This window comes from Neopelma chrysocephalum, unplaced genomic scaffold (genome assembly GCF_003984885.1).
Source record: "Neopelma chrysocephalum unplaced genomic scaffold, ASM398488v2 Primary Assembly neopelma1_97, whole genome shotgun sequence".
NCBI lineage: Eukaryota > Metazoa > Chordata > Aves > Passeriformes > Pipridae > Neopelma > Neopelma chrysocephalum.
In genome coordinates this window covers 1,175,676-1,197,290 of record NW_020897760.1, presented here as the reverse complement: position 1 = coordinate 1,197,290, position 21,615 = coordinate 1,175,676, and the positions used below count along the sequence as shown (strand labels likewise).

The 21,615-nt window shown below is 40.6% G+C and overlaps 1 protein-coding gene across 6 annotated transcripts in view; it reads left to right on the top strand.

Annotated features, from left to right (window-relative positions):
• ITGB3BP (integrin subunit beta 3 binding protein) overlaps positions 1 to 21,615 on the top strand; it is a 22,180-nt gene extending 565 nt beyond the window's left edge. For 2 of the 6 annotated variants that reach the window (XM_027694240.1, XM_027694239.1), the window contains exons 2-10: positions 447 to 591; positions 3,475 to 3,517; positions 6,055 to 6,193; positions 8,918 to 8,990; positions 10,251 to 10,329; positions 11,091 to 11,184; positions 12,742 to 12,801; positions 19,304 to 19,439; positions 20,559 to 21,615. In XM_027694240.1, coding sequence (XP_027550041.1) covers positions 488 to 591; positions 3,475 to 3,517; positions 6,055 to 6,193; positions 8,918 to 8,990; positions 10,251 to 10,329; positions 11,091 to 11,184; positions 12,742 to 12,801; positions 19,304 to 19,428 — 717 coding nt within the window. In that variant the 5' untranslated portion in view covers positions 447 to 487 and the 3' untranslated portion in view covers positions 19,429 to 19,439; positions 20,559 to 21,615. Of the gene's footprint in view, positions 1 to 446; positions 592 to 2,426; positions 3,152 to 3,474; positions 3,518 to 6,054; positions 6,194 to 8,917; positions 8,991 to 10,250; positions 10,330 to 11,090; positions 11,185 to 12,741; positions 12,802 to 19,303; positions 19,440 to 20,558 lie in introns of those variants that run through there. The other 4 variants (XM_027694241.1, XM_027694243.1, XM_027694244.1 and 1 more) reach the window with 4 other exon arrangements.

Below are 21,615 nucleotides of genomic sequence, written 5' to 3'. Positions count from 1 at the left end.
AAACGAAAACACAGAGAATTTCACCTCAAGACGAGGAAGAACAACTTCGCACTGAGAGTGGCAGAGCACAGGAACAGATGCCCAGGCAGGGCATTGGAATCTCCCTCTCTGGAGACATTCCAAACCCACCTGGACTCATTCCTGTGTCACTTGCTCCAGTTCTGGAATATCCCCAGTGAGGGAGACTCCACACCTCCTCTGGGCAATCCCAGTGCTCGGTCGCTGCACAAGAAAGAATTTCTTCCATATATTCAAGTGGAATTTCCTGGGCATCAGTTTCTGCCCGTTGCCTCTTGTCCCATTGCTGGGCACCCCCGAGCAGAGCCTGATCCATCCTCTGACCCCTCCCTTGAAGGGACTGGCAAAAAGCAGGTTTTAATATGGATTTATGAAAGTGTGACTTTGTAACAGAGTTCAATGGCAAGGTTCGTTCTATTACTACATAGATGAAACATACACAAGAAAATAGGATCAGAATCCATTTAGGATGATTTACATGGAGACTGGGGATGCAGAAGGGTCAGGGATGCAAAGGATTTGGATACAAAAGATACAGGTGCAAAAGGTGTTACCAACTTCAACAGCAGGAAGGTGAGGCCATAAGATCCCTGGTGCCTCTATATAGGCTTGGGATATTATCCCAGTTTATAACTCCTTATGGATTTCAAAGGTAAATGTTAGAGCTACCAGAGGTTCCAACCTCTGCCAGTCCTGACCATGGAATTTGTAGTAGTCATGGCAGGAGACAAAGGAAATACAAAGGAAACAACAATACACAAATTTTGATTTTTTTTGTTTGTTTGTTTAAGTCGGCTTCTCACTGGTCATGCACTGTTTCACCACCATTTAAGCTGAACATAGGAAATTATAGGACTTTTTTCTGCTTTTCCAATTGAAAAGACATTTTCACTGGCACGTTTGAAGATGGAGCAATGTGTAAATAGCAGAGAGGTGCTTTGGTTTTTTCTCCAGTAAAAGTAGAACCTAAAGAGGAAGCAAACTGAAGTGGCCTCAAAATGCACTACAATAACCTCTAGGGCATTTTTAATGAAATAATGTGATCAAATCCCTGATTCTCTATGGTTTTTTTGTGCATTAACCTTGGACATGGCTGTTGCTGTTGCTTTCATTCATAAATTATAAAGGAGAGGAAGTGAAGTTCTTTAACCTGATAAATATTATGGGCAAAATAATCATTTCAGATTGGACAGCTGGCTAGAAACACATGCTATCATACTCTGCATGGTCAAGAAAATAAATTAAGTCTCGTCAGGCTACAATTCAAGGGTAGAAAACTCAGACTGAGTTGTTAAATACTGTCACCTCATGTACCTCATCTTTCCGTCTCCTTTTCTTGTTCACAGTCTGACATTTGGTTCTACACTGGAGCCAAAGTGAGGCTTTTCCAGCCATATAAAAAAGATAACTCAAATTAAAACTGCTGCTCTTCGTGCTGTTCCCTAAAATACTTCAGGAATTTTGTTTGCATATATTGGTTTCTCACCTTTTGGAAGATCAGAGGGGAGACAGTTTGGCCAACAGGGTTCTCATGTTGGGTGTGGGAATGAATTTTGTTTTGGAGTCCAAGGCAGGGAGCACAAATTTTAAATGATTTTGATGTAACTTCTCACATTATGGCATTGAAAAGACAAACATTAAAAACACAGCCACAAGCAAATGAGGCTGCTGTGTAGGATGGATTGGGAAACACAAGGAAAGGTTGTCTAAAGCTAAAATTGTGTCTTCCAATGTAATATTCCAGCCCTTTCCAATGTAATATTCCAGCCCTTTCCAATGTTTAAGTGCTTAGAATGAGGCTCCATCTTTGCCCCCATAATCTGGGGAGTTTGCAGGGGTTTTGGAGATCAGCAGAGAGAAATTTGGGCTTCTCTGTTCCTGTCCACAATATTTGACAGACTCCAAAGAACGTACCTTTGATCAGTCCACAACTTTCCCCCTAAGAAATTTTTCTCAATGTTTATAATTTAATGGGATTTTCATTTAGTTTCTCATTTCTCTTCATCCTACAGCTGTGCTGAGTCCAGATCCTGCTTTTTACTTTGGCTTTCAGTCATAAAATCTTCCATCATCACATGCCTTGGTACAACATGCAAATGCACTGGCCCCCAGAGCATCCTCTCTATTAATAAATAGGATATTTCCCTGCTGCCATAGGCTGGAAGGTGGAATGGAGTCAGGATTCCTTCAATATGGGTTTCTCTTTAAAAAAGAAATACATTGTAAAGAATTCCATCAAACTGTTACAGCTTTCACTGCCCCTTGGCCAGAATTTCATAGGCTTTTTTAATTTTAATGTTACCTGTTCCTTTGGCATTTTTAACACAGAACGTTCTCTTCCCCTTTTTGTAATGGAGATGGTCGTAAAACAGTTTTCATATAAGACCCTTACCTGAGTTACATATCAAAGATGTGCTTCCATTTCTATTGTCTTTAATTTACTGCAGCATAAATTTAAAAAGGGTATGTCTGGAATGAGGTCATCTTAATTCCTTACAAAGCAAAACATTCTTTTCCAAGATGAAAACTGAACCAAGTTCTTGAAATATGATGTATATTGCAAATCCTGTTTCATTTAATATAATATATGCATTTCTTGGGGACTGTTCTTACACAGATTTTTTTGTTTCTTGTTGTTTTATATCGTGGTTTAGACCAAGATTTAGGAACGTGCTTAAAAACTTTCAGTTGTCTGTGGGAAAAATAGTCTTAATTTATGTTGACCTTTCTTTCCTTGGAGCATTTAGCCTGCATTCAATAAAATTTTGATGACTGCTCTTTAGCAGACAGCTGTACCATATAAAGTATTATAAATATTCAGCTTTCCCCTTCCAGTGTTGCCATTAACAGCTGGGCATCCAGTTCAGCAGAGCAGATTTTGCAGAGAGAGCTTGGCATGTTCCTGAATCAGGAGAAGGAAGAAGGGAAGCAAATAGTTTCTTATGGTTTGGGGACCTGTAAAGACATAGAGCATCTGTTCCCCTGTTAAGTCATAGTCTGGCAGCACTGAATCATGTTAAGAGCTAAAATGATGGGAAAAACTACTTTTTTCTCCTTGGCTGTACCTGTGTTTTAAATGGCTTTGTGCATTATTGCAACTAATGGCAAAATCCTTTCAACCCTTGCTCACAAGGTATGTAAAAGAAAAGGATTTTGTGGGTTTTTTGGTGTTTATATCTTGGGGAAAAAGCAAATATTCAGTGTGATTTCGCTTCAGTGTCTTGATTTTTATCTCTATTATAAAATGGAGAATCAGGTTTTCTTATGCAAACATTTTCATCTTGGTACACAGTATTTTAATCAGTTAATAGATTTGCTTTGGATGACATTTGTTTTCTTGTGTAAATGTGAAACACGACAAAGGAAACCGTCTTTAAAAATATCAATTATAGATGTTTCTAAAAGAAATCTTTGTGTCTAGATACCATAAAACTTGTCCATATTTTTCTCTTGCAGAGTTAAGCGAGCATTAAAGTTGGACACTGTCAAAAAAGATAATGTAAGTATTTTTTGGTGTATGGAACCATCTGTTTATATGTGTGTATATATATATATTTATATCTATATGTGTGTGTTTCTATAGGTGTGTATATTTCTATGTGTATGTATCTATGTGCAAAAATTATGTGTGTATAAACGTGCTATTTCATTAGAGCTGCTTTTATATTGTTACAGATTGGCTGTTGTCTGGGAAAATCCTGAGCCACAAAATTACTGCTGACAAATATTATAGTATAAAATTGATAGTATTTCATTTGTCACAGAGCTGCCTGGTGTTAAGTAATGTACATCTGCATGAATCACTTGAAAAATATGCACATTGTTATTGCCATCACTATTTACCCAAGAGCTGAATGAGTTAAGATCCTCGGTGAAATAATTTATTAAAAATTAGCTCCATTATCCTGGGAGCAAATGCTCTGCCCTGTAATTGTACGTGGAACAATATGGAATTATGGCAATGCTGGAATCTGCATATCACAAACTGCAAAATTGAAATGAAAACATTAAAGGCATTTTCATGTCAGAGCTGTAATTACCTCCCTCAGCTAATCTGGCAGAATGAAACAATAAAGTACAAACACTGCCATAAATTTCACCACAGTTATCACAATGAAAATAAAATTGTACTGGTGCTATTATTTTTTGTAAATGCAGCTCCAGCGTCCTCCCAGTCCCAGCATGGTGGGACATATGTCGGTTTATTGTCTCTCCTACCACGGTGGGTGTTGCTGTAGAGGATTTTGGGAGGATGGCAGGCTTTAAAGGAAGGAAAATTTGGGAAAAGTACAGGGAGAAATAACTGATCAGCAAACGAGCTCCCAGGAAATCTCCATCTCTGTGTCATTGTGAAGAGATTTGCTCCTATGCAGCACATCTTTGGAGGCCTCACTGGTGTTTAGCAAGGTAGAAATTCACAATTTTAAAAATTTTTCTAGATATTTTTTTATAAATTTAAACAAAGGTGGCAAAATACTGCAGTGGCACTAAAAAAAATCATTAGCAATTTAATTAGCAGCTTAGTGTACCATTACCCAACTTGTTCTGCTCACAGTGCAGCTGTGAGTGTCATTTTGCATCTGTTTCTTAGGCTGTGGTAACATTTTTGTAGGTGAGTGGTCCAGCTGAAATTCCATGGAATTCTTTTTCTGCCTTAAAGCAGATGAGCTAAAAGGAGTTATTTGATGGTTACCTGCATTCAGGTTCTTGTGTAGCAAAAAGCTTCACAAAAGCCCATCTGAGTGATCAAAACTTTCAGTGGGAGCTCAGTGATGTGGGTTTACACGGATTTTTAGTTCATACAGTGCCTCTAATGACATGGTAGAGATTTAGTGTGCCATAATTAAATAACTTTTTAGAAGGTAGGAAGGAACATAAAGTAGTAAACACACATTATTTGATTGAAGTATCTGTTTCATCTTTGCTGTTTCTACAGTTCATTCCCTGTTTTTCAGGAGTCCCTCATTCCACCTCCTGGTCAAAATACCTATGAACTAAAGGTCAAAAATGAGTATTTTTAGATTTTGGAATGTTTGCATGATATCATTAAAAAATTGCATAACTGGACTAAAACTCTTCTTCCTGGAGGAGAAATTCTTACTGCCAAATAAATACTGTCCTTGTAAGTACAACAGGAACTTTCTCCAGGTAGTTGCTCGGATGTGGATATGCTTATCCATATCCAGAGGTGGCTGCTGTTCAAGCAGGAAAAATATCCTGAAACTGTGAGCAGATTGGAGATTTGTTGACATGTAAGTGCCTAAATGGGCATTGATATTTAAATTAATATTTCATTTAAAGATCATTTGAAACATTTCTTTAACCTGCTTGAATGTGGCAAAACAGTGGCAACAGACTGAGCATTTGCATCAGGTGTTGTGTCAGTACTGACAGACAAGAGCATAAATGGCTGATGGGAAATTATTTAGGGTATTTGAGACTAAAACAAGACAGAGGTGAGTGGGCAGCAAATTAAACATTTCAAAATATGGTGTAAGTCATATTACTAATGACCAATACCAGCACTGCCATTAGACATATTGAAATCCTAAGCCAGGCACAAAATTTGGAGTTTAAGGAACTTACTTGGGATTTTTTAAATTAACATTTGTGTAGATAATCATTAGAAATAACTATCTTTTGATGCAATTAAAATCTAAAAATAGTTGCTTATAGTTCTTATGTGTCTTAAATTCTTAATACTGTAGGAAAAATAATATCAGGTTTCGGCTGCTTTAAAAAACCCAAACCGACCAACCAGGTGATACCTAAATCTCTGCAAAACACAGACTTTTTCTTTATGGAAAAAGGAGCTTTTATTTTTTTAGAGTAAAACTAATATTAATGAGGAGGGGGAGTGAGAGAGCAGCTTGGTGGGCACGAGGTCAATCCACCACAACATACAACATGGGCTTCCAATTTATGGGAGTACATAAAGTTAGGAATTACTGAGGAGAACCTCTTAGCAGATGGTAAATGTTCAGAGAGATTTTATCAATATTAATCTAGATATTTTTGTATTTTGCTACATTTCAGCCATCTGATGCAACGCCTCAGAAGGTCCAAAAGAAAAATCTGAATTCTTACTCCCCAACAACAGGAACATGTGAGATGAGTCCCTGTTCATCCCCTGTGAGCCACAATGAACAAAATCCCAGGAACCCCCCAGCAAAAGGTTAGTTGAACATTCCCTCTTTCTTAATACAATATTTTCCTGATTATTGGCTTGATCTAGTAGCTTGTCTCTCATGTGCTATGTTTGTTTCCTTTTTCACCTTAAAAATTTTTAATCTCTTTTGGAAAAGCTGATGTTGACTTCTAAAGCTTGAATCTTTTCAGTCTAAATCTTGGGGGTGTTTATGAAACAACTTGTTTATGAGGCAAGTTTTGCTTTCTGTTGCTCAGTATTAAAAATATTTGGCTTTGACTCAGTGAAAAACTTCCACACTGGCATTTTTGTCAATAATTCCATTAATTCCCCTGGTTTGGCATGTTAGCAAAGTCCTTTTTTATTTAGTGTATTTTTTGACAATTATTTTTCATGGTAAGGCACTTCAAGGCAATTTTTGATGAACATAATACTGAATGTCATTAGCTTTCAGAAAATATATAATTATTTTTATAATTATATTATTTCCAGTTCCCTTTAGGATTTCCATCCCCTTAGTTACACAGCCACAGTTTTTAGTGCAAGCTCCGAGTGCTCAAGAAGTGGATTTTCAGTGGCCTGAGGTGCTTTTATGGCTCTGTAGGTTGTGGGGGTGATCTCTTTAAGTGTCAGGGAACCACAGGGAAGAATTGATTGTGTGTCTCAACCAGTCATGGAAACCTCATTTATAGAAAGGACCTGTATTTTAGAACAGTCTTGCTTCCACAAAACTGAAGATTTATCAGCTGGTGTGTGTTTTATTTTGTGGCCTTTTAGGAACTGTGTTGGGATTTGCAATGCAAGGCCTGGATTATGTACTTGCAGGTCTGGGATGGAGACAGTAATCCTCTGTCACAGGGCCTGCCCTGTCTTGTGAGCAATTCCTCCTCTCAAACTAAGTGGCTTCTTCTTGATTCCTGAAAAGATGGTTATTTGGCATGGTGGGCATATCCATACTCCCACTTCCTTCACATCCCAAAATCTTCAGAGACATTTAATCAGCCCTTTGGGTACTGACCCCTACCATCTTAAAAGACTCTAAACAGTTTCTCTTTGGGATTATTTTCCTCTTCAACATAGTTGCATTAATGCTGTGTCTTAAGTGTTTCCACAAATACTCCTGGTTATGTGGTGCATTTTTTTCTTGGAATCCAAACCCACTGGTTTCCAACTTTCTTCTTGCTGTGAAAAGTGACTGTTCCGGTGAGCAGCTTCCTGACTCTGTTTATTAGGGAAATTATGTTCTTGGCATCTAAATTTATCTACTCTGTTTTCCTGCAGAGAGAAAGGTATTTTCAAAGATTTCCCAGGTCAGATTTCTCTGTCAGTCTCTGCTTTTATCAGCAGAAAGGAAATTTTGTGTTTGAATGCTTTAACTTCTCTATCAAGATTTGGTGGTACTTGCTGGTAAATATGAATCTCTTCATCCTGTACAAAGGAACCTTTCCACGAGAAGAGTTGCCAGTAGTTGTTCTTCTTACCTTTGCAAAAGCTTTTAAAATTGTGTATAATGATAGCAGTTAAAATTAAAAATCTGTAGCTCTCTGGATATGTTCTCTTGACTATCCCTACGTTGGTAATTACCTGCTTTAATGAACTGTTAATTTTCATGACAACACACAAATGTTTAAATTACTACAACTTTTCAAACTTTCCCAGCCTCTCTGCACTTGAGTTAGATAATGCCTTATGTCTCAGGTGAAAGTAGAACAGGGGCAAAATGTCTTGAATTAAAATGTATATTAGGATGTCAGTGGGAAAGGTGAACATGTATTTCCATCCTGATATTAAGGGTGGACATAGGGGAACATTCCTTTTGCCTATAAAAAGCCTGATCACATGAGCAGAGCTGACATTTAGATGGATAATTACTCAGTAATGTAGCACTAACCAGCTCTTTTTTTCCTGTGTTCATATAGGTACAAAATGGTGTTATACAATTATGAAATCACAGGTTTCAGGGTGTCCTTTTAAACCCACAATCTCTGTTCTCCTTCTGAAAAAACACTTTTATTTTAAGAGCTGTGGTGCTTTAATAGGTTCTGGGTATCACGTTTGAGGTGTTACTCTATAATCAATATTCTATTTTTCTGTGACCAATATGTAAGAAAACAACAGAACAAAGATTACTACAAAATTAAGTTCAAGTCCTATTGACTACTTAGATTTAAAATTGAATCTTTGGGGGTCTTAACCTTCAGCTGCTGTATTGGAACAGCTTAAACTTGTATAGCACTTCGTCATTCTGAGATATTTCTGAGTGTTTTACAAAATATTAAAATTAAAAGTTGATTCGTCCTTGAGTGCTGATACTTGTGTGTAATAATTCAAATTTAATAAGAAATCGAAGTGTTTAATGCTTTGTGTGGCCTCCCTTTTTTAGTCTGATGTCAGGAAGGAGGTTTCTTACAGAGAGATGTGAAAAGCACCTCATTCCACAGGGTGGGATCTGGAATTGCCAGAATTATCCCAACTTCCAGTTATTAATACTCTAATCCCAAGGTTTCCAGGAATATAAATGTAAAGTGAGTTGATGAGAGCTCAAATTACGAAAGTGTAAATTGTAGTGAATTCAGTGTGGTTCACTCCAGGGAATCTGTCCTGCTTTCCAAGTGAGTTTGGGTGTTTTTTCCTCTTCCTAAAAGATCATTCTAAAATCAAGATTGATAGGAACACCTACTTCACGTGCTTCGAATAGAAAATATCTTATTGTTATCTTTATTGTTTCTTTTCTTCCTTGTGCACTCCGAGGAGGTGGGAGAGAGCAGAGCAATTCCGACCCTGGATTATCCAGGAGAGGGCAGCCTCCAACAGAGCAGGATGGGTGAGTGCATCAAACGTGTTCACTTTGTCATGGGGGCAGTGATTTTTATTTAATATTTCACACAGAATTCAATTAATAGCCATTCTTTTGAGTGCTTCTGATTGCACAGGATTGGATATTCAAAGGCACTGAATGGTTATAGGTGTAAATTAATGCAAAATCTTTTACAATTCTCGTCTTTTCTGCCACAATCTAATTTTAAGGTATAAATTTCCTGACCTTAATGAACTTTGGGCAATCCCCAGTTAGTAAAGCACTTAAATAAATGTTTCAGGTGAGGTGTCTGATGGGCTGTTTTCCTAGATAGGCATTATTCAACTAAATGTCGTGTTTGAAGTTGTAGCTCTTCCTTTTGAGCTCTCAGTTTGTCTGTTGGGCTTTTTCCTTGTAATGGATGTTTCCCCCACCATGAGCTTGAAATTCCTTCATTGTAGAACAGCGTTTGCTGAGTGATGGAGTTCGGCAGAATTGTTTGGGTGACTTTACATAGTGAAAAATAAAATATTAAAATTATACCAGTGGTAAACTAAACTGACTTAGGGGGTTTTTTGGTGGTTCGGTAATTCCCTTGGTCAACTCATTTCTTGGTGACGGAACCCTGAACTGCAGAACAATTGGAGTAATCAGAGCCTTCATTAACGTGTAAATGTTTGCCTTCAGTAATTCAGTATATTTTTAAAAGCTTTGCAGAAGACCAGCAGTTACTGACCTGCCACTAAAAACATTTATAAACCAACACCTACACTTGATATTTATGTGAACTTCCAGACACTTGATTTTTACAGGTGGAAAATATATAGTCCAATACACTGCTATTATTGTTTTCTTTTCTCATATGGAAATGTAGTTTTCTACATTTCCATACCGTAGCTCTGTTCCTAAATTTGAGGTTTTTATAAGGATAATTCTCCCTTCTGTGAGAGGAAACAGTAAATAGATTATTTGATTTGCATCTTTAAATGGTTCAAAGAGAAAATACTCTAAACTATCATGGCAGGAATTTTTTTAATGTGCAAATCCTGAAGAAAATCCTCTGATACTGCTGAACCTGAGTTCCTTTCCTTAAAATTAGGATATAAGGATTTTTGGCAGTTGGGATATGAATCCCAACCAAAGGCGGGTTGGTTTTGGTGTTACAGGACACTGAGCTGGATCCAACCTGATTACATTGGGAAGAAACTCTGGGAAACATTGCAAACATGGAATTTCAGTGAGTGGTGATGAGAGTAATTGGAATTGTTTTACTTTTTCTGGATCCAGGTTCCTGAAACTGCAGTCCCAAGTGAGAAGTTCATTGGGCAGAATTCTGAAAATAAGAGCAAATCTCACAAGCCTCCAGGTCTGCTTTGCACTGATTTATTTTTTATCTGCTTTTAATACAGGATTTGAAATCAAAATTAAAATTTTATAGGCAGCATTTAAATTTTAGGGAAGCAAATAAAAGACTTGAAGTCAGGCAGGTTCGACTTGGAAATCCAGAAAATGCAAAAAACCTCAGAACTTAGAAAAATTTTTTGAACTAGACGAATTGCTTTTCCAAGTCCACCGTTTTTAATTTGTATCACTCCTCCTTTTGTTCACAAATAAAACCATAGGTAGTTCTCAACTGTTACTTATAACTTGAAATATGAATTATTACTACGTAGATTTTTGTGTCCTTTAAAATGAAATATCCCTTTTTGATGAAGTGATGGTACTATTTAATTTACCACTAATGTGTCATCACTTAATAGTTTGTTTAATGCATGTTAAAATGCAAATCACTCTTCTATTTTATTCCCATTTTGTTTCATTTTGAATAAATGTAGCAGAAGGTTCATTGCTGTATATCAATAGCTGGGAAATAATTCAGTGTATTCAGAGTACTGTAGTGATATATTTTATGTGCTTTGACAAGGTTTTATTTACTAAAAAAAAGACTGATACTAATTTAAAATATGTATTTACTTGCTAGAATTTATTTGAAATATATTAATTGAAATGTTTATTTATTAGCAATTTCCAAAAGTTCGTTCTTTCGGGTGTTTTTGATAAGTTGTAGACAGCTAGTAGATAGTTTGGGAATGGGATTTCCCAGTGTCTTTAATTGTTGTTTTCCAGGCTTTGGAGGGCAGCAGAGAGCTGGAAAATATCCTCGGTGTCTCAGACTCCTCTCGTGCCCTGAGTGCTGAAGTGCAGAAAACCCAAACACTGCGTAAGGAGGGTTTCCAGTCTGTTTATCCCCTTTCTAACCATTGAACAGGGATCACTCCAGATGGTTCCCGGTGTTATAATGGAGTGTCACAGCCCAGGATTCTGTTTTGGTCAAGAAAAATGCATTTTAAATCTCCTCGTGCATCCAACAGGGACATAAAAGACAGGCAGCCCCATGTCCTGCTCTTCCAACTCAATGGGGAGGGAAAACTTGGAAGAGCAACACCTTTTCTCATGTAAATAGTTAGATACTTAGTGGGTACTTAGCTGGGAATTAGGATAAACGTTTGCACTTGGATTGCTTTGCTTGTCTTCTCTTCTTCCGAGGAAGTTGGTTTGTTTGTTTGCCTGGCAGGAGGATTAGGCTGAATATAAATTTCCAGGCTTTAAAAATCGCTATTCATGTGTCTTTAAATGATGGACATTCCAGATGCTTATTGTGTTGGGATAAGGGCGCTTCCCAGATGGCACATCTGTAATACTTTGCCAAAGGAACCCGAAAAGCTGAAGTTTTTTCACTTAACATGTGTCCATTTTTAGGAAACTCTTTATCCTTTTTCCAAGTCAGAGGTTCTGAAGTTGATTCCTCCTGCTCTTCCCAACCAGAAGGGGAGGATGTGATGGGGAAATACTCTAATGAAAAAGAAACCAGTGTGGATATTTGCAGGAGAAGACCAGAGATATTGGCTTGCAGGGATAAGAAATCAGGGTCACCTTTTCCAGGTCATTTACATTGTTCTTGGAGACTTTTCATGCCAACCTCCAGCTGGGCAGGGAATATGAGCAATACCTGGATACAGCCAGTCCCTGTGTCCACTCTCCAGACAAACATGCAAAGGTGATAAAATAGTTTCTTAACCTGCACCAAAAGTGCCAACAGACATCATTCTATAACCTGCCTCGTTGCTCTGTTTTCTGCCAAGTAAAAAAGCACTGGAACCAGCTCCAGGGCAGCAAAACCTGGAACTGCTCTGTTTGCAGTTGGAAACAGGTGGACAGTAAAGCCAACAGGTGCTAGAGAATTTTTCTTCCCAGAGCATTGGAATTTATGCACACAATTCCAGCAGCTGCTGTTGTTTAAATTACCATTTCTTTCCTGACAGTGTATTCCAAAGCTTTTCCTTTTGCATGTGTATACACTGCACTGTTCCCTCTGTAATGGCAGAGCCTTTCTTATACAGAAGGAAATTCCCTGGAAATAGTCTGTGTTCCCATCCCTGCTCTGGATAGGACAGTCCCACAGCCCAGAGGAGAGCTCACACCTACTGCTGACATCCTCTGTCATGTCCATCTTTCTGTCAGCTCCTTGGGAAGGAATCCTCTTTTCCCCATCTCTGATTTAGGAACAAAGCGCAGCAAAAAATGGGAACAAAATGTGGTATGAGGCTGAAAGCACCACTTGTCAAAATTATCTGAATTTTGAAAACTTTTTGTTAATTTTTTAAAGCACAATTACATAGGTAAGGGCTTTTTTCCTTGAAATGCATTGAAAGTGAAGAAGGCAGCAGAGGGATCATTTCCTTTGAAATCTCTGATTTGGGATTTATTTCTTCACTAGTGAGTCAAGCAGAAGAGCTGCAGCTGTTGAAAGCAAACCATGGAAAACTCCCTGCCCCAGGTGAGAAACTGTGTGTAACTCCTGTGTAACTCGTGTTTTGATTCCTTTTGGTTGATTCCTTCTTAGCTCTTTCCACTTGCAATAAGTTGGGTAACATGGAGTTATGAAAACTATGAGAATCAAATGTGTTTCCTCTGAAAACTTCCACTACACAAATTTAGTATTTTCTGCTCTTTTCATTGTATTGGGTGTTTCTCCATGAAGTTGGTGACATTTAATACCAGGTGGGCACTTCAGAGCCTTGGCAGGAAGGAAGGGACACACACAGGATTGGGATTTTCTTTCACACACGGTAAAATCAACAACTTCCCCACTGATATTCTGATATTTCTGTTCTCTTCACACATTCTGTCTGAAAATAGAGCAAAACCAGAATTAAAAGCATTGATAGCATCTCTGCTGCTTCTTTGGTTTGGATCTGCTCAGGCCTAAATTCGCTCTGCTGTGGGGAATTCTCTTAAGGGAAAGAAAACTGCTTAAACTTAGGTTTCCTGGGCTCCAGCAGATTATCTCCAAATGTAAAGGAGTGACAACCCTTTGGAAGAAATTTGGCTCATTTGTGCAATCTGCTCTCTCTGATTTACAGCTCCCTGTGTCCTCCTGTTCCAATGATCCCAGTGACGGGAATGCCATGGGCCAGTGCAGATTTAAACACTCACTGCCTCCTTTGTGCCCTGCTCTTTAATGCATATTTTTTTGTTCCATCTTTGTTCTAAAAACCAGCCCCTAACACCAAACACATACCCAGTCTTGTTAGAGGAGAAATACTTTATGGAAGTGGGGTGGAAAATAGAATTCTGAGTTTAAGTTCACCAATTTTTATGTAGTTTCAGTGTCAGTTTTGTTTTAACAAAGAATAAATTCAATTTTGCAATCTTGGAAATGCAGTTGTAGGAGAGGCAGAGAAGTGTGTGATCAAAGGAAAGCATTTGGAGATGTTTGCCTTTGCCTTTTAGTTTTGGATGTGGTTTTTTCAGAATTATTTTTAATTAGTTATGGCAAGGCTGAGAACTTATGACTGTTCAGTGGGTTGGTACCCAGGGAATGTCACATTATCATCACATGGTGAGGCATGAAATTTATTTACTTTACATAAACAACCTCCTCTTAAAACAACTCCATCCAGAACATTCCTGGCTCAATGGGCAGCCTTGTGTGGAGCTCAGTTTATCATTTTGGGTGACCAGCAGGAAAAAAGGGCAGCATTGTCTGGCCATGACTGGAATTTACAGTAAACAAAATGTTTTGGAATAGAAAGTAAGCAAATGGTAAAACAACTGCCAAGAGATGAAATGGAGTCGGTGTATCCCAGTCCCAGCCATGCCCTGCGTTTGCTGGGAATGGCTGTGTAGGTTGGGCTGTGCATATTTTAAAGGAAAGTTTAATAAATTGGGAGATTCCAAGAGTGAAGATAAGATTCCAAACAGGAAAGCTACTTTGGTTGGTTGTTACAAACTATACTAATACTTTGCTTCCCAAAACCAGTGACATAAATCATATCCATGACTCCATCTGCTGTCCATGTGGGAAACAAGGGAGTGTTAGAGCAGATCAAATCTTGCAGTGTTGGGAAAAACTGTTTTCAGGCTACAATGAAATCCAAAATACTTTCTTTCCATGGTGTTGTTCATCCTGCCCAGCTCAGGGGGAAATACAGTCACCCCCCGAGTTTAGTTCTAAGCATTCCCAGCTTCCATCTTGGTGTTAGTACAAGGGACTGACTTTTGCACTCTTGGATCAGTAGTGGTGGCTTTCCAAGAGACTGGGTCAGGATCAACTGGGCGGATTTTCATTTAATGTCACTTGGAGTCACTAAAAAAGCAAAGCTGGAGAGATCAGGGATGAAGTAAAGTTGAGTTCCCATTCACCAATCCAGTTTTTTTAAGACTGGATAGATGGCAAAACATAAATTCCATCGCAGAACTGCAAAATGCAGAAGCCTTCTTAGTAAGCAGAGTTCCTTCTCCAATCAGATAGAAAGGTAAAAATACAGTATTCCACTATTTATCCCAATTCATGTCAGTTTGAGTTTGGACATTGGGTATCCTAGGACTAAACCCCTTGGGTCTGCTCTGCTGGTGGGTTGAAGGCAGTGAGGGTAAGTCACATTTACAATTTATTTTTTACATCATTCTCACATAAAGTAAAACAAATTTGTTGCTCTTCAGACATACTTGGGGTCTGTCCCACCTATCCTTCCTCCTCCTCCTCCTCCTTTGGGGTCTCCTGGGGAAAAGGGGAATACATCAGACTGCAGAGGTGAATTTTTCTGACTGTAAAACCTTAACTTAAAAAACATGGTTATTTTTCTCAGCCCAACTTTGGACTCACTTGCAGGGAAGAAATGTCATTATCCCTTTGCTGGGAAAAGTAAGTCTTGAGAACTTAAGTGAACTGAGTTGGTTCACAACTAAATTGATTCAGAAACTTGAGCTGCTTTCTAGTGTTCAGATTGTGATTCAGATGCACAACAGCTCTAAAAGGAACAAAAATGATGCTGAAGGACTTGTTTTCAAGCAGATTATTAGATGGAGACTTAGAGTTGTGTTTGCAAACATTGTTACTCAATGCTTAGGCCAGGTTTGGTGTTTTGCCTCTCATCCCAAATGTCTGCCCTGAGTTCACGTCCCTGATGGTGCCATCAGTTCTCCTGACTTGTAATCCAACCAGGAGATGAGTTGTCCTCTTGGCCTGGTCAGAAAGGTTCTGAAACTAAAATAGGAATTGAATTAAAAAGCAATATTTTCTGAAAAAACACACTCTTAAGCTTGATGTTCAACTGAGTTCAGCGAGCCCAGCCCCAGCCAGGCTGTGTAGGCAGAGATTAGGGAGAGGCTCAGCCCACATTCCAACTGGGAGATGATTCCTTGGAGCTGAAACCCTGTGAGTGTTGTGTCCTGTGTCTCTGGGACTCAGCTCCAAGGAATCAGAGCTTTGTGGTGCTGGAGGGACATGGCCTCATTCAGCTGCTCTTCCCTGTGGAAGGAAATCCGAGTTTGTGCTCCTGAGGCTTTTCCACCATCAGACACAGGGCAAAGTTCTCTGGGTTCCTCCCAAGTGGGTTTGCCCCAGAGGAGTGGCTGCTTTGTATCCTGGGGATGAGAAGCTGTTGTTGCTCAGGCTGAATTTGGCTGCACCCATCCCTTGGTCTGTGCAGGTGGGTCTGGTTTAGTCTGGGACCAAGCAAGGCCCTCCCAATCTAGAAAGGTAACAAAACCCACTCCCCCAGTACCCAAAATCTGTGGTGGCAGTGCTTCTCCTAGGACAAGGAGGAATCTTGTCCTGACAGAGGAGCTGGGGTGAGGTTTCCACTGCTCCTTCCCAGCAGGATTTGGAGCTGTTGGGTGCCCCCACTCCATAACAGTCCATATTTTAGAGTCCAGCCCGAGGTTTGAGGACTCTCTCTGGGTGTGAGGAGGAGCTTTGGGCTGGAAGGAAGGAGCAGGTTCCAAAGCTGCAGGGATGGAACACCCTGTACTATGCAGATAAAATATTAAGCCATTACCTGCTGTGGCAGATCCAGAAATGCACGTGAGACATATGAGTGTGGGCACATCCAGAACTGTCGCCCTGCGTTTCAGATTTGGGTGGCAGCCCCATTTATTCACAGATTTCCACTCATATTTACTCTCTATTTTCCTATTTACCTTTTTAGAGACACAACAGCTATTAATTTTTAATTCTAGTGGATCTAGTTGAGAGTATTAAGCTTAATGAAAAATTCAGAAGAATTGTAGTTCTTCCAACAGCTACATGTAGCAACTCCTACACAACAATAAATACTGCTTTGTCCCATGAATATAATTATTTTAAATAAAAAAGAAAAGAAACATTAGTTTGGACTCACTTAGTAGCAATTATATGTTTAAGAGGTGTAAATAACTTGCCATCCAGACATTACAAATATCCAGGTGCTCTGTATGTGCTGATGACAACAAAATTGAAAAGAAAGACTGTAATAATTCTGACTGGTTTTCTCTGCAGAAGATATTGATTATTTGTGTGTGGTGAGAGATTTGGAAAATTCAATTAAAGGAGTTGTGCAAAGGTTTCATAAATTTCCCGGGTACAGCGTGTACACAGACATTGCTGCCTATTAAATCAATGCAGCACTTCACAATATATTTTCTTTGAAACATAAAAATAAATAACATTTAAACAGTTCTGCTTACTACAGAAACAAATTTTATTTTCTGTGAAGCATTTAGTCATGTGCTATCACTGACTCATACACATTTGCCAGCTGTAACAAATTTTATAGACGTTTTCTCCAGAGACAGAGCTCATATACTATGAATTTTTAAATGAGCAAATGGTGAAGAAGGGATGTCAGCAATATAAAAATTGATCAGTTAAAAGATAAAAGCATAAGTAAAGAGATTTGTATGGTAGTCTTAATAGGTTTTATTAAATAAAAATACTATAAAAAGACAGTAATGAATAGACTGAAGGTTTTAACTGTGGTTGAGGTGGAGAAAAATTATTCTGGCACATTTAGTAGAAGATTGGTTTTATATCACCCGACAGGTGAACATTTTTTTTCTCTCTGCTTTTTAGATTTGTAAATGCTTTAGAGCAGTCAAACTTGGGGAAGAGTGGCAGGGGAACTAGGAGGGGGAAGGAAACTTGGGAAGATCCAGCCCTTTTAATGCTCCTGTGGGCCAGGAGGTGCCGTCTCCAAGGGCAGTGAGGGCTCTGCCAATCCTCCAGGAGCAGGGGTGGGGTGATTCCAGCTCCTGCCTTACCCTGGGAACCCTAAAATTGGAGCTGAGGAGAGGAACAAGCTGGGCCTGCACCATCCACCTCTTCTGCTGCAGCCCAGGTGCCTTCTGGCCCCCTCCACACATCCTTTTCCAGCTGCTCTGCTCACATCCATCCTCATCCAGGAGTTTTGTGTTCTCTTTGGTTTTATGTAGTTTAACTGACTCAGAAGCTCTGCATAGAAAGATATCAAGAGAGATAAGGGGTTGGGGGGGGGTTGTCTGTGTTGTTGGGGTTTTTAAGAACAGCTCACTCTGAGGTGAGGCAGAGTTAGATGGGATATTGGGAAGGAATTATTCCCTGTGAGGGTGGTGAGGCCCTGGCACAGGTTGCCCAGAGAAGCTGTGGCTGCCCCATCCCTGGAAGTGTTCCAGGCCAGGTTGGACGGGGCTTGGAGCAATCTGGGCTAGTGGAAGGTGTCCCTGCCCTTGGCAGGGAGTGGAACTGGATGGCCTTTGAGGTCCCTTCCAACCCAACCCATTCTGGGATTCTGTGTTTGAAAAAAAAGCTGAGTTCATGATGTTTTATGTGAATCTGGGCAGCTTGTATTTTTTAGGACAGCTCAGTGTGGTGGCTGTGGCATGTTTGGGTTCTCCACGTGCTGCACAGTCCAAATGCTGCAATCCATGATTGAAGGGAAATCAGTCCCATAAAGACTGAGTTAGGAATTGCATTTAGTACAAGTAAACCAGCTCATAATTCAATCTGTCATTTTTTTCTGTTCCTTGTCATACAAGACTGGACAGTTTCCTGTTGGAAGCAATTGTGGTGTGGTTTTGTTGATAATTTGTGTAAACAAGTGGTGGTTATCAGGAATAATGCTGGAAGTGGGACCTGAGGCCAGATTGGATTGGATGCCTTTTTTTGGAGTGTGAGACCTGGCTTAGGACAGAGCCTGGGCTTGGTCTGGGTGAGCTCCTGGTGACGTTGCCAGCACCTCAAATCCGATCCATGGGCAGGTCTTGGTGTTACATCATGTCCTGGAATTGTGTGGGGAGAACTGAGGAGAACCTTCCCCAGCACCCTGTGGTTGGGGGGTTTGGTGCCCCTCCCCAGCTGGGTTTCTGTTCACTGTAAGCTGCTCTGACACCTGTCTGTTCTTCTTGCTGTGTTTATTACAGCTCTGAATTCTCTCCTCACCCTCGGTGGTGGTGGAATCAAAGCTCCTCGTGACACTCGGGGTCCTGGGGGCAGAGCTGCTCATCTGCTGCAGGACCATTTGGCAGCCCTGGCACTCAGATGCACCTGCTTCCAGACCCTTTCCACGCATGTTCTCATTCCCTGAGTTCCTTTCTGCCCTTGCACTCTTCTCCTCTCCTTCTCCCAGCCACCTGCTCTGCCCTCATCCTGCCCTGCCCTCCTCGGCTGGGGGGCTCAGGTGCGGGGGCCTCCGGGGATGGTTGTTCCTCTCATGCAGTCCTTGGTTGGATTCTGCTGAATATGGTCCTGATGCATTTTTATTTATTTTTTTATTATTAATAGCAAAAAAGAAGCACCAGCTTCCAACACTTGTAGCACATTCTGTTCTGCTTTGTTAATGTAACACTTGCACATCCACTCACAAGGGCAAGCTCTGAAATTACTGCTGAGACCCCATAACTGAGATTCCAAGGAAAAGAGCTCCTGGGTTTTAACCACTGCAGCAACTTATTTAACTTGTACTGGGGAAGGATTGTCACAGATCCTGCCATAACACCCCTGTTTATCACACATCAGGTTTATATTTGTTTCCCCTCCTCAGGGTACTTCCAGACTGTTGGGAGCACTGAGTTCTTGAACTCACTCCTGGAACAAAGCAAGGAGCCACTGGGCCTGCTCCCTGCCTTCCCCAGCACCCAGGCACTGGCACAGAGACCAGGAATGTGACCAGGACACAGGTACTTGTTGTAAAGCATTTCCAGAGGGCTCTGGGATGTCCTGCAGGCACAGCTCAGGAGCCCAAGGGGATCAGTTTGTTCCTCCTTTGGCTCCTTCTCCTTGTGAGGGAAAAGCCCAGGTAGCGACAGACCTTGTCTGTCATCGTGTGTTACCTGAGCAGGAGAAAACTGGTTTCATGAAGTCTAAAGATGAGAATACCCACAGATTATCTCAATTCCTGAACAGTGTGAGAACATTTCTCTTTGGGAAGCTGAAGTCGTAGCTGAGGAGCAGGGAAGCGCTGTATGGCCATAGGGCAGGGCTGAGCTCACACACCTGCATTTGGCTTCTCAGTGAAGGTTCCGTTTTACTTTGTAATCAGCCATAAGTAACTGAGTAGCAAAAAGCCTTCTAAACCCTGCTTGGCCACAATCTAACATTACCCTACTGCTTCCTGGCTGCTTATGCCACACTTTTCTACTCCTTCCGAGCCAGTTCCCACTCCCAAGGCAGAGTCCTCAAGGGATGGCATCCCCAGCCCAGGAGAGCAGAGCCAGCATCCTCCTTTTTTCCATTCAGCATAATTCCTGAGTCCTGCAGATGCAGAGTGGCCTTTCCATGCTACAGTAACACGTTAAGTCTAACACTGGGTTATCAGCTTGTAGTAAAGTCATGCTGCCAACTCCAAGGTTTCAGTTCACAGCTGGCTCAAAGTACTCAGGTCTACTGTGAGTTTATGTCCATGGACAGCAGAGTGTAGTCAGTATTTGCATAAGGCTTTGCACCTCATGCCCAAAAAATGACAATTTCCTGGGACTTTTTATCCCTTCCATGAGTGACCAGCACTGTAGGGCCATTTCTTATTGCTTAAAAAAACACAATTGTGGCAGCTAAATGATCTTTTAGCAATTATTCCTCAACTTTTTCTACAGAATGTCCTTAAACCATCCTAAAATGTTCCTGCAGTCCAGGACAGACCAGCTGCTGCTCTGCATTGCGTGGGGTTGTGTGTGTGTGTTTCTCACACAGTGAGGTTTGTCCTGGACATCAGACAGCCCTGAGCCTCCAAACACATCCCCTGAGTGATGATGCTGTTGTCTAATTGCTATTTATTTTAGCCATTCCTCATCTCCCCACAGGCATTATGTGAAAAATGCATTCCACATCATCCCAAACTTCTACATCTGCTGGACTGGACTTAAAAGGAGCGAAGAACTGAGTGTAAACCAATCTCCCCCCAATCCCGGTGTGGGAGCATCGCTGGCCAGGCAGGTGCAGTCCCATAACATTCCTGGCGTCCATTTAAACTGAACAACATGCACAACCACATCATCCCAGTGGAAATAATCCACCATGCTGGGAGCTGGGGCTGCTGCTGCTGCCTGGGAAATAAACTGTAGGTTCTGCAGGTTCTTTTCTAACACGAGTTGGGCTCTAAAGCCGGAGGAAGCTTTGCAGTGCAAGGAATTATTCTGTGGTTCAGCTGTTGAGAAACGCTTTCCCTGTTGGTGCTGCCACACTTGGGGACGCTTGTCATCCACAACCAGGTTTCCTCTAAACTCAACCCAAGCCAAGGCCTCAGCTGCAAACCCAGCATTAACACACATGCTCTGGGAACATTTGCTTTTTAGGTCAACATTTCAGTTTAGTTTTGGTATTTAATGATGTAAGAGCAGAGTTGTTTTATATAAACAAGTTGCTTCTCTTTTTCCACCCCTCCAGCCTAGGGAATCCCCCACATCCCAAATCCTTGCATTAGGTTGGAAGAGTGCAGTACAATGATCTATACTTTCTTAAGTTCAACATAAACACCCACTTGAATGTCCTTTCTACTCCTGCAAAGTCCAGCTCCTCAAATAAACGGATTTTTACGACTAAAACTCAGAGCACTAAAATGATGAATGTGTTCCACATGCTCAAGCTTTTAGTTAATAAAAATATTTTTGCACCTCACTACCTGTGCAGTCCAACTGGGAAAAGTGTTAGTAACTGGTGGAAGGGAACTGGGACAGTTTTTCTCCCTTCCACACCAGTCTCTGTCAGGCTCTCAGAGCTGTGGGTTGTTGTTCTGTGTGTAAGGGGCACCAGCCCGTTGCTCTGTAGGAGGGGAGGATACTGAACCAGCGAGAGTTTATGTAACCTGACTGTAACCTCTGGAGCTGGAAATTAAATAATTATTGATCTGAGAAGAGCCTG